Source organism: Diplotaxodon limnothrissa, linkage group LG18, assembly GCF_057381915.1.
Source record: "Diplotaxodon limnothrissa isolate DT_005_m linkage group LG18, D_limnothrissa_male_GT1.1, whole genome shotgun sequence".
Classification (NCBI taxonomy): Eukaryota; Metazoa; Chordata; class Actinopteri; order Cichliformes; family Cichlidae; genus Diplotaxodon; species Diplotaxodon limnothrissa.
Window position 1 is genome coordinate 36337423 of NC_140613.1, and position 13302 is coordinate 36350724.

At 40.4% G+C, this 13302-nt stretch overlaps 1 protein-coding gene across 1 annotated transcript; it reads right to left on the bottom strand.

Annotated features, from left to right (window-relative positions):
• Nucleotides 1-2589: 2589 nt before the first annotated feature.
• On the bottom strand, nt 2590-12890 carry LOC146614101 (uncharacterized). The gene is made up of 2 exons (XM_085378318.1): nt 12752-12890; nt 2590-3447 (listed from the first exon to the last, which is right to left on the bottom strand). Exons 1-2 carry the CDS (start codon nt 12768-12770, stop codon nt 2594-2596), a joined length of 873 nt encoding a protein of 290 aa, XP_085234444.1. The 5' UTR covers nt 12771-12890; the 3' UTR covers nt 2590-2593.
• Between the last annotated feature and the right edge of the window lie 412 nt (nt 12891-13302).

Consider the following 13302-nt stretch of genomic DNA (forward strand, 5'->3'; position numbering starts at 1 on the left):
ACTCCCCAAGCGTACTCTAAGCATAAACATGTTAAGGTACCAGAGTCTGTTGCTGGTGTGCTTCCAGATCAGTTACCAGCTCTTGTCTTATGGCTCCTTTCTACATGTAGTGACAGGCATGGCTGTTGGAGGTGATTTAAACTGGAAGTCTTTTACCCACGTTTGATAGTGGACAAAGATTTATTAAAGTTATTCTAAAACCTCTGATTCTTTTTCCCTTTGTGCCCTCTCCTGTGTGGACTATCAGCCCACTCAGGTACTATGAAACAGTAACTGTGCCATGCTGCTGCTGGTAACACTGCCTAAGAGAAAATGCAAAGACTGTTTTTAAATCTCACTATATTTAGCAGCTAACTGTAACACGTACAAGCCAAAAGGCTGATTCTGTTCATCTGGCTGCAGCGTTTGCAGTGAGAGAAACGTTTCATCATCATTCAAGTCGGTCAGAAAACGCTAATCCAGATGAACAGAATCAGCTTTTTAGGATTTCCTTACCTGGATGGTTGAGCATGCATCCAGACAACATGTAGCATGTTTTGCAGCGATAAAATCATTACATTTAGTGTGAAACTGATGAGCAAGCCTGAAAAGAAAACAGCATTTTTCGAATCGACCGCCTCACTCTCTAAATGAGATTCTTGGTGTAAAGGTTTTTTAAGAATGAAAATGTCTCCTGCACTTCAACAATAATTAAAAATCATTCAATTCTGCCCAACTCCCGTGTACTTCCTGCAACTAACTGATAATGTTCACAGAATGAAAGTTAAACCTTTAATGAACATTTACAAACTGTGGTGTCTGTTATGAACCCGCCCCTCCTTTTACCCCATCGGCCTTTAACAGCTGAGGGGTAAGAGCAGCTGATCCTGAAGGTTCAGAGGGGAGGAACTCAGATTGTCGATGAAACGACCCACACTGGATTGATTCATGTCCTCCATCTTTATTCTTTTGATGTCTCTGTTTCAGAGGCATTGATATGGAGAAGCTTACTGACAGCCACTGATTCAGCTTCATTTGAAAACAAAAAGAGGAAAAGTGGTTGAAATCTTCACAGAAAGCTCCAAAATTATGTTTCTGTGACTTGACTTCAGTGGTTTTTGTTCTTGACTTTGTGTTTAGTGTGAAAGACTGTTGCCTACTGAATGTCCTGATGCATGCTCGGTCATCCAGGTAAGGAAATCCTAAAGTTGATTCTGTTCATCAGGACGTTTTCAGTGGGAGAAACGTTTCATCATCATCAGGTGACGTCTTCAGTCTCAGCTGACTGCAGGTTTCCAACCTTTAAACAGGACATTTGCACAATGACTGAAACCAGCCCACTGAAGGAACAATGGGCTGGGAGGTCAGTTCCTTAATCTTAATTATGCAAATTGTCATGATCATTGATCAACAACCATGAGTCCCATTCACAGAGAGTTGGGGAATGGCTGCAATCACAGCATTGTAAGATGGTGACAGATGTACCCTTAGGCCCCTCCTCCATTCAGAGATGGTCTTTCCCTTTACACGTAAATGGCCTTCTTGACTCCGCCCTCAAACCAGCGTTCCTCCCTGTCCAGGATGTTACATCCTCATCATTGAAAGAGTCCACTGGCCTGTAGGTGTAAATAGACTGCAGAGTCCTGGCATCTTTACCACAGTGAATGCTTAAATTGTATTTATTGGCATATACCTGACATTCAAAGCTAAGATTCAGCACACTGTGTTAGAGGCTGGGACTTGATGAATTCATCAAACATCCATCTTTTAAGTATTAAATTTCAAATTGCATTAATAAACAGCCATCATGTCAAAAATAAAACTGGATCATTATTTATGTCCAGCTGAGAATGAATCTGGGCGCTCATGTTACAATAAATTAACTCAAATCAAATCTACAGTCTTAGCAGCGCACAGTGATACAAGGGATGAGAGAACTGACAGCTATTACTTTAATCACCCCGTCTCAGTTTTGTGATGTAATGTGGTAACATCTGGACTGCTGTGTTTACTCTCACCATTTTTATTGCTAGTTTAAAGGCTGTAGATATATATGTGTATATATATATATATATATATATATATATATATATATATATATATATATATATATATATATATATATATATATACACACACACACACACACACACACATATATAAACAGGTGAAATTAATTTTCGATATGAAGTATTTATTAATGGATTGATAATTCATTTTGAAATATTGATTTAAAAATAGTGTTTTTATTTTAAATGATAAAATAATAAATTACTTTAGTAATGTTTCGATACACGTGGCTCTTGTGGTCCTCCATAGCTGATGAGAGTGAGCGATGATGCTAATGACATCAAGATGTTTTCATTACTTCTGAACTTCATAAATTTGCCTCCAACAAACCCCCCAAAAAGAAATCCAGAACTAAACGTGAATCTGAGCATTTTTAAAGAACACACACTGAAAAGACACTCAAGTAAAAAAAAAAAAAAAAAGTTTCTTCCTGTCTGAAGTTAGTCGTTGACCAATGAAAACGCTCTGAGCATTTAATTCATCAAAGAAACATGAAATCATGATTATGTTTGAAATAAACTTCATAACTCAGCCGCTGAAATCACTAGGTGAAGTGTACAAACACAACTACTTTGTCATTGTGAGGCCGAGGCATTAGCACTCGGTTTCGGGCTGGTTTCGGACTGATACACTTGTGTCTGTTCAGCTGATAATTCCAGGTGAACGTCTTGAGACAAGTACTGCAGCTGAAGTTCTTCTCCCCACTGTGAATTTTCATGTGAGCGTTCAGGGCCGAGCGGCAGCTGAAGGGCTTGCTGCACTCGGAGCAGCTGAACGGTTTCTCTCCCGTGTGAAGCGTCATGTGGTTCGTCAGCGCCGCCTTCTCCATGAAGCATCGGCCGCACTCGGAGCAGCTGAACGGTTTCTGGCCCGTGTGAGTCCAAAGGTGTTTTTTAAGACTTCCGCTCTGAACGAATCTTTTGTCGCACTTCGGACAACCGAACGGTTTCTCTCCTGTGTGGCTCCGTTTATGCCTTAACAGGTGTGCCATGCGCTTAAACGATTTCCCACATTCGGTACAGATGAGCGCTTCTTCGCCCGAGACACATTTCATATCCCCTGCGAGCACTTTGCTTTCTTCCGAGCTTGAAGGTTCACTGCTCTCCTCCAGATCTCCTTCATGGACCTCCGTCTCCATGTCCTTGTCCTCAGGATCTAAACCTGGATCTGGTGCTGGTCTGCCAGCATCCTCTCCTCCCACAGAGTCTCTGCGCTTCTCAGTCAGGGTGTGATGAAGCTTAGAGGACTCAGGTTTCTCTTCATCCTCTTCACTTTTTACAGCAACAGGACTGAATGTGAACTTGATGATGTCGACCTCCTCCTGTTCCTCTTTGATGAATACTCCCTCCTGCTCCTCTTCATCACCAACTATTACCTTCTGGACATCTGGAGGTAAACCTGAAACACAGACATTAACACTGACATTACTCAGTGTCACTGAAACCACAAATACTACATGCAGATGATTTGTGACAGCTTGGACTTGTTATTAATCTGCTTGGTTGCACTGTATTCACCATCTGCTTTAACACAGTTTGCAGACACAGCAGTGGACACAGGAGGGAAGTAAAGCAGACGCCCAAGAAACACTTCCACTCAGACGTAGAGTGGCACAAATGTGTTTCATACACTGAGCACACATACAGGTTTTATTGAGATTACTTATTTTATGTTTCTATGATGAAGTGAAGAATGATCAGAAGCATTTCATAAGATTCAAAGACCTTTATTGGAAAATAGAGCCAGGATTTACAGTGATGAACCCTCTTCTTAACTTCAGCTGGATATCAGCTTCAGGACCAAGTCCTGATTGATGGACATCATTCCTGCCTCCTCAGAGCTCCAAGCTGATCTTAGTTTTCCTTTTAAAGGAATGCTTGGCTCAGCAGAGCTCTGACTGTTTGTCAGCCTGGCTACAGTGCTGCAGAGAAATCTAGGCTTGTTCTTATTTCCTTCAATCAGTGAGATGTTCTAGGTTTAAAGGGGGCTTTTTTATGAAGCAGCAAACTGGCTCTCCAGGCTAAATGATGATCTTCTAAATTAGCATGACGCCATTTCTTCTCCAGATGCGCATTTGAGAATTATACCAGGGTCAAGTACTTCTAATCTGAGGCTTTCTTTTTCACAGGAGCTACAGTATCTAGAGTTGTACGCAGTGAAGAAGTAAAACTATTAGCAAGATAATCGACCTTTGTGGGAGTTCTAGCTGCTCTACACTGTGTTGGCACGAGGCACTGAAGATCACAACAGTGGAGGAAATATATCCTTACACTTAGTTACAGCGCTTTCAGAAAGACATCTTCCTTCTCTCACCCCAACCAATCACAGCAGATGGCCCCGCCCCTCCCTGAGCCTGGTTCTGCTGGAGGTTTCTTCCTGTTAAAAGGGAGTTTTTCCTTCCCACTGTCACCAAAGTGCTGCTCATTAGGGGTGGGGGAAAAAATCGATACTGTGTAGTATCGTGATATTTTGTTTGCTAATAATGTATCGATACAGGGACAGCAGAAATCGATATTTTGTTACAAAAAAGTTTTTGTGCTCTGACTTCAGAGCATGTTGATCCTTTTTCTGAGCAAGAATCCTGACATTCCTTCACTGTCCAAATGTGTTTAACTTTTTTTTGGCAGCAATAAACATGACAGTTTACTTATTTTAATTTAAGACATGTCTTATTTTAATTAAGTTTAAAACTTTTTTATTTAATGGAAAATTATATTTTGTTTTAATTTACTTTCAAATTCTTCAGTTGCTGAATGGGCTGCATAGTTTTCATAAATAAATAATAATAATATAATATATTATATTATTATAATAATATAATAATAATAATAATAATAATAATAATAATAAATAAATAAATAAATAAAATTGCAATAATATCGTATCGTGCGTTAAGTATTGTGATAATATCGTATCGTGGGATGTATAGTGATTCCCACCTCTATTGTTCATAGGAGGTCACATGATTGTTGTATGTATGTATTATTGTAGGGTCTACTGTACAATATATAGAACCTTGAGGGAACTGTTCTTGTGATTTGGCGCTGTGTAAATAACAGTGAACTGAATCTACTCCTGTGTAATCCAAAAATATAAAAATAAAATACATGTTATTGCATTAAATCTTCTTTTCTTCTATTTTCCTGCTGGAGAAGATCCAGTATAACCTTTTCCCTCCTCCTTAGGATTTCTGTGACCAAAACTCTCTAATATCAGCTGAACTTAAGTAAACACTGAATAATCACAATCCTAAAAGCTGCAATACAAAAACAGACATTACTAATGCAAACTAAAACATACAGAGCCCTACAGAAACTTTGACCAGGCGTTTGGACCTGCCTCAGTCTGGAATAGCCAAACTCAAAATGTACCCATCTGGACAGCATGATGGAGCTCTCTGTGTTATTGTTGGGTCTAGAGCAGGGCGATATGACCAAACATATTTATCACGATATACATTTGAAAATTTGCGATAACGATATAACTGACGATATAATTGACACCAGACAAAATACTTTACAACTCCACAACTTTATTAGTGCAAAAAACCCATCAATGTATTTTCACTTAAACAAGCAGCTGTTTTTTATGTGCATTAAAGTTATATAAAAATGTAACAGTGCAAATTCTTTGCTGACAGTTTAACCAAAAGGCATTTCCAGTGGAAACTGGCCGACATATCCTCAGCATAACCATGTGTAATATCCACAAAACTTAAAAAGAGGTTATACACACACAATATGGTAATATTATGTTGAAGCACAGTACGTATCACTCCGCGAGGCTCCGCCTACGATGCCGTAATGCTCCCACAATCCATCAAGCGGTGCGGCTTCGTAGCTTAGCAAAGTTTTACTAAAACATTTGACAGATTTTCGAGCGCCGTGCACATAAAATCGTTTCCAGGTCAGTAAACACAACCAGAGTTCATACATAAGGCACACGGGATTATAAGGGGCTCTGTCGACTTTCAGAAAAATCAAAGGATTGATTTTAAGTGCGCCGTATTTTCCAAACAACACAGTAATAACGACGGCCCGCTAAGATAAGATAAGATAAGATAAGATAGAACTTTATTAATCCCTCGGGTGGGTTCCTCTGGGAAATTCGATTTCCAAAAAAGCACAGCACCGACAGAAGTTACAGAGTTACAGAATATTATATATACACACACACACACACACACACACACACACACACACACACACATATAAATACAGAGACAATATAAATAAAATATACGAAGGGGATAAATAGAATAAATAGGAATAAAAAATGTGAATTGCACATTTCAAGTATTGAGGTCTATTGCGCTAGCATGCGCTACCAAAAATAGTGCTTTGTTGTGTATCTGACGGACGAAAGCTAAACCAGTTCCACACCACTGAAGCTGCAGCATTTTTACAAACCAGTTCTGGTTCATCCGTTTCATTCAACGATCCGCTTTCACCCTTCTCATTCTCTGTTGCCGCCATGCTTTTTCCGCCATGTGCGTATGAAAACAAAGGCTCTGCACATGCGCGTTTTACCCATATTCTATTTTATATTTCCTTTTCTTATCGTTGCCCAACATTACGATATGGTACGGTATGATATGTCCCAGCCCTAGTTGGATCTTTAACTTACTGTATAAAGCACCTTAAGGCAACTGTTGTTGTGATTTGACACCATATAAATAAAATTGAATTGAACTGAAAAACGCAAAAGTGATAACTAAATGGCTCAGAGATTTAACATTTGGATCCATGGCCTGGAAACTCCCAACATCTTAATCATCAATCATAATTAAACCAGTATTTAAAAAGCAGAAGCCCAACTGAGGCAGCAATGATCTCCACTCAAGAAAGGTCAGCACTGTAAACACAGATTCTTCACACCATACCTGTGCGATATGACCAAAATCTCATATCCCGATATAAAATATTTATCATCCCAACAGCGATTGCATTTGTCTCTAACCATCAGGAACCTTCACGTTAACTTTTATCGAATGGAAAAGTGTTAGCGTTCATCCTGCAGCTTCACTGTGTTTGTTATGCTAACATAGCTGTGTCGCTAGCGATCACGTGGCACATCATTATATACCAGCTAGCCCAACTTCAGTAACCCTACAAACGTCACTGCTGTTTAGTTTCCTCTCTTCATTTATGTTGGAAGTGACAGCAGAGCTGTACATTTGAATGTTTCAGAAATCTCTCAGTCAGAACATGCTTTAACATGCTTAGGTAACTAGCGAAACTAGCGAGCTAACTTCCGCTAGCTTCCTGCTAACTTCTAACTCTGTTAAATGTCATAAATTCTGCTTTCATGGATGCCTGGAAGTTAAACTGAATTGTTACACCTGGTAAAGCAGCAATGCTGATCATTTTATTAAAGATGAAAGAATTTAGACAGTTTTTAACTCTCAGTGATGCCGCAGTGTTCGTTTGACTTTGGGACCTGAAGAGACGGAGTTTAGGACCCAGATTACCATGAGACACCATGAGACCGGACAGTGTGCGCACCGCGGATGACGTCAGTGCGCACACTGTGTCTGAGGAAGATGTGCGGAAGTGCTTCAGGAAGGTGAACGCGCGCAAAGCTACTGGTCCGGACGGGATTCCCGGCCGCGTCCTCAAGTCATGCGCGGCTCAGCTGGCTGGAGTGTTCACGCACATCTTTGATTGATTGATTGATTGAATCTTTATTTTGAACATGTTGAAAAAGTATAAAAAAAAAAATAGAATTAAAAGAGACAAATGAACAAAGCAAACAAAAGGAAAACGAGCAACCACAACTCCAAATAACGTCCATGTTCAAAAAGGAGCAGGAAGAAGCATAAGCTTATTTAATCCCACCCCTTTTCCACTATCTAGTATCAATAGACTACAGAAATACCTCCTTGCAATTACATTATATGTTATGTGTAATTTTTTATTTATTTATTTATTTTTTTAAATATATACACATATATGTTTCTATCTATCCATACATACGTATATACACACATACGCACATATACACATTTTCAATAACCCCATTAACACCTCAAGGATACACAGCCTACAATTATATATATATATCCATACCAACAAACCCGTGCATGCGCACACACATGAAAATATTAGACAAGAACACCCTATCAGATCTCTACCTTTTCCCTGTACCCTGTAAAAACCATATCCTTAAACCGCTTTTTAAACTGCGCCATGCTTGGACATTGCTTCATATCTTTACTTAGTCTGTTCCACAGCTTCACTCCACACACAGAGATGCAAAAACTTTTTAATGTTGTACGGATACGAGGATGTTTTAAATTTAATTCCCCCCTCAAATTGTATCCCCGTTCCCTTTTAGAAAACATTTTTAGAATATTGTCAGGAAGCAGGTTATTTATTGCTTTATATATAATTTGTGCTGTGAGAAAATGAACCAGATCTGTGAATTTTAGAATTTTTGATTTTAAGAATAGTGGATTTGTATGATCTCTGTAACCAGTTTTATGGATTATCCTTATGGCCCTTTTTTGTAATATAAAGATTGATGATAGCGAACATTTGTAAGTATTGCCCCAAACCTCTGCACAGTAATTCAAATACGGTGCAATCAGGGAACAATAGAGAATGTGGAGTGATTTGTGGTCCAGAATGTGTTTTACTTTACTCAAGATTGAGACACTTCTTGAAATTTTGTTATGTATATGATTTATATGAGACTTCCAGTTTAATTTATCATCTATAATCACACCAAGAAACTTATGTTCAAGTACTCTTTCAATTTCCACACCATCTACATGAATCTGCACTTGTGCATTTCTAAGGGAATTCCCAAATAAGATCATTTTAGTTTTACTTAGATTTAGCGATAGTTTGTTCCTGTTAAACCATTTTTTAATTTTGCACATTTCTGAAGTAATTGTATCCAGCAGCTCCTTATTTTCCCCCCAGAACAGAAAATATTTGTGTCATCTGCAAATAATACTAATTTTAATATATCAGATGCCTTACAAATATCATTTATATAAATAATAAATAATTTTGGACCCAGTACCGAGCCTTGTGGAACACCACAAGCAATGTCCAAGCATGATGAGGAATGGACACCCAGCTTCACAAATTGTTTCCGGTCACTTAAATAATTTTTCACCCATTGCAGTACAACCCCCCTAATCCCATACCGTTCCAGTTTATTAATTAATATGTCATGATTGATTGTGTCGAATGCTTTCTTGAGATCCAGAAATACTCCAGCTGCATACTGTTTCTGATCTATAGCATTCGTAATCTCCTCAATTGATTCGATTAATGCCAGAGATGTTGATCTTTTTGATCTGAATCCATATTGACTGTCAGAGAGTAATTTATATTTATCTAAGAATTTGTCTAATCGTTTATTAAACAGGTTTTCTAGGATTTTGGAGAATTGTGGTAGTAAAGAAACAGGCCTGTAATTTGTGAAGTGGCGTCTATCCCCGGTTTTATACAGCGGCACAACTTTAGCTATTTTCATTTTGTTTGGCACTTTTCCCGTCTGAAATGATAAGTTGCAAATATATGTTAGAGGTCCTACAATTCCTTCAATGACCTTCTTGACGATTTTCATGTCAATATCATTACAATCAGTAGATTTTTATATTTACACATGTGTACAATGTCAATTATTTCTTTTTCCTCCACTGATGTGAGGAACATTGAGTTAGGGTTCCTATCAATCAGGTTTTCACTACAGTCTACTGATGGCAGTGACTCAGGAATTTGTTCTGCCAGTTTTGGTCCAATATTTACAAAATAATGATGGAGAGAGTGAGCAGCTTCCGGTTCCTTGGAGTACATCTGGCTGAGGATCTTACGTGGTCAGTACACACAAACAAAACAGTGAAGAAGGCGCAGCAGCGCCTCTTCTTTCTCAGGAGACTGAAAAGATTCGGCATGAGCCCCCGCATCCTCAGGACCTTCTATCACTGTGCCATTGAGAGCATCCTCACTGGATGCATCACCACCTGGTATGGCAACAGCACCGCCTTCAACAGCACCGCCTTCAACCTTTCCCTCTCTCTGTCTGTAGTCCCAGCCTGCTTCAAAATGGCCACCATCGTCCCTGTACCCAAATCCTCCACCATCTCCTCATTGAACGACTGGCGACCTGTAGCCCTGACCCCCATCGTAAGCAAATGCTTCGAGAAGCTGGTCAGGGACTTCATCTGCTCTGCACTACCCGACTCACTGGACCCTCTACAGTTTGCATACCGCCACAACAGGTCCACTGATGATGCCATAGCCCTGACACTACACACTGCCCTGTCACACCTGGAGAAGAGAGACACGTATGTGAGGATGCTGTTTGTAGATTACAGCTCAGCATTCAATACCATCGTTCCCTCGAAGCTGGACAGGAAACTGCAGGATCTAGGACTGAGCAGCTCCCTCTGCAGCTGGATCCTTAGCTTCCTGTCTGACAGACGCCAGGTGGTCAGACTGGGCAGCATCACCTCATCCCCCATCACACTGAACACTGGTGCTCCACAGGGGTGTGTACTGAGCCCTCTCCTGTACTCACTCTACACCTACGACTGCACAGCCACTAACAACTCCAACATCATTGTGAAGTTTGCGGACGACACTACAGTGGTGGGTCTTATCACCAACGGTGATGAGACGGCTTACAGGGAGGAGGTCAGCGCCCTGACCCACTGGTGTCAAGACAACCATCTCACCCTCAACGTCGCAAAGACAAAGGAGTTGATAGTGGACTTCCGGAGGTGCAGAGAAGTACACACCCCCATCACCATCAACGGCGCTGCTGTGGAGAGAGTGAGCAGCTTCCGGTTCCTTGGAGTACATCTGGCTGAGGATCTTGCGTGGTCAGTACACACAAACAAAACAGTGAAGAAGGCGCAGCAGCGCCTCTTCTTTCTCAGGAGACTGAAAAGATTCGGCATGAGCCCCCGCATCCTCAGGACCTTCTATCACTGTGCCATTGAGAGCATCCTCACTGGATGCATCACCACCTGGTATGGCAACAGCACCGCCTACAACTGCAAAGCTCTCCAGCGAGTAGTGCGGTGCTCTGAACGGATAATTGGAGGTGAGCTTCCCTCCCTCCAAGACATCTACAGGAAGCGCTGCCTGAGGAAAGCGGGGAGGATCATCAAGGACTCCAGTCACCCCAGCCATAAACTGTTCAGACTGCTTCCATCAGGAAGGAGGTTCTGCAGCATCCGGTCCCGTACCAGCAGACTGAGAGACAGCTTCTTCCATCAGGCCATCAGACTGCTGAACACGTCATAGACACCTCAGCTTCACTACTGGAACTTCAACATTATGCACTCCACACTGTATATAAATGCCACTTGTTTTGCACATATTCAACTCTGTATATTTTATATATTTTATTATTATTATTATTATTATTATTTATTTATTTTTTTTTTTACTATTTAATTTGTAAAAATGTGTAAAAATGTGTATACACACACACACACACACACACACACACACACACACACACACGTAGGAAAATATTTAGTATACACATCCAGAAATGCTGGAAAAAGCTGGCAGGACCCAGAGCACCTGATTAACAAACTCTGATGTTAATTTTGTAGCTGCTCTATCCACCGCCGTTTGTTTTACAGAGAAAAATCTGCAGAAAATCTCCAGTCGTATTAACATATATTCAACTTAACTTAATATTAATCAACATATACACCATCAGTGCTGGCCTCTCTGCACTGGCTGCCTGTGTCTTTTAGAGTTAATTTTAAAATTCTTATGTTTGTTTTTAAATGTCTACACAGTCTTGCCCCGCCTTACCTCTCTGAGCTTCTTCATCCCCACATACCCTGTCGGTCTCTCAGGTCAGCTGACCAGCTGCTCCTGGAGGTACCGAGATCCAGGAGGAAGCTCAGAGGGGGCGGGGCCTTCTCTATTGTGGCTCCAAAATTATGGAATAATTTGCCCGTGCATGTTAGAGAGGCCCCTTCACTGTCCACTTTTAAATCACGTCTTAAAACCCACTTTTATTCCTTGGCTTTTAACCTCAGTGAGACTTAGTTTCTTTTTTAATGCAGTAGTTATTTAATTAATGATTTCACTCTTCTTTTATTTGTTTTTTATTTATATCTCATGTAATTTTATTTTACAGTTCCAATGTACAGCACTTTGTGTCAGCTGTGGTTGTTTTAAAGTGCTTTATAAATAAAGTTGATGATGATGATGATGATGATGATGATGATAACAGTTTTTGGACAGCACAAAAAGCACAGGACAAACTTCAGAATGCTTGCTTGTGGTCTCTGGTTATCACCGACGCTTGAGGCACACATAGAGGCTTTAATGTTAGAAAGTGCTTGAACAGGTGCGATCGAAGCTTGTAGTAGATCACTTTATCATATACTAGCAGGTCTGTGCTGCTGTTCGTGGAAACTGCGGATGCCACAGTTGGAACACGAGTATATATAAACAAATGGCAGCATTTTAAGTATAATAGGGAGGCATCTGTGAGGCTCCGGCCTTCGGGCTGACAACGAGACTACACCCCACACTGAAGATAATCACTCTTTGACCTGCTGTCTTTAAATCCCCGACACGTTCTGCCGTGACTTCCTGAAATGTTGTTTACTGCTGCTGAACCCGACAGCCGCATCTGTAGCACGATGCTAACGTTAGCTTAGCAGCACTAGCACAACACTGAGCCTGTTTCCAGCAGCAGCGACTAAACTAACCTTCTCTTCTTGCCTCCATTTCCGCTTTTAAATCCACATCCGGTGGTTCACTGTGTCAGTCCACCTCTGCTCCGTCCACAGAACTGGACTCTGGAGAACTTTCTGGTTCCAGCTGTAATTCTCTCTGCTAAGCGAGAACAGCGTGAAGTCCGCTCAACTGGCCGCTATCACTTCCGGCACATTTTTCAAAATAAAACCACAACGCTAAAGCAAGCCCATGTCATCAGAATCCTTTATTAATCCACATGATCCCTAAGGAAATCATGTGGTTACTGTTGCTCCGAGACAACAACAGTAACAACCTGGACTAAGTTAAATATTACAATAAATTACAAAGTTGCAAAATTTAAGAAAGAGCTTAAGAAAAAGCTCTAATATATACAAAAAAAAGCTTTATTATAAAAATCCAGAATATTACAGAGATTAAATATATATTATTGTCATTTTACTCTCAACTGTAAAACTTTGTTATTTTGTTATTTTGACTGGTAGAGGATGTGCAGATATTAAGGGTGTGCATTAGATGGAGATAGAGCCACAGGCAGGAGTGA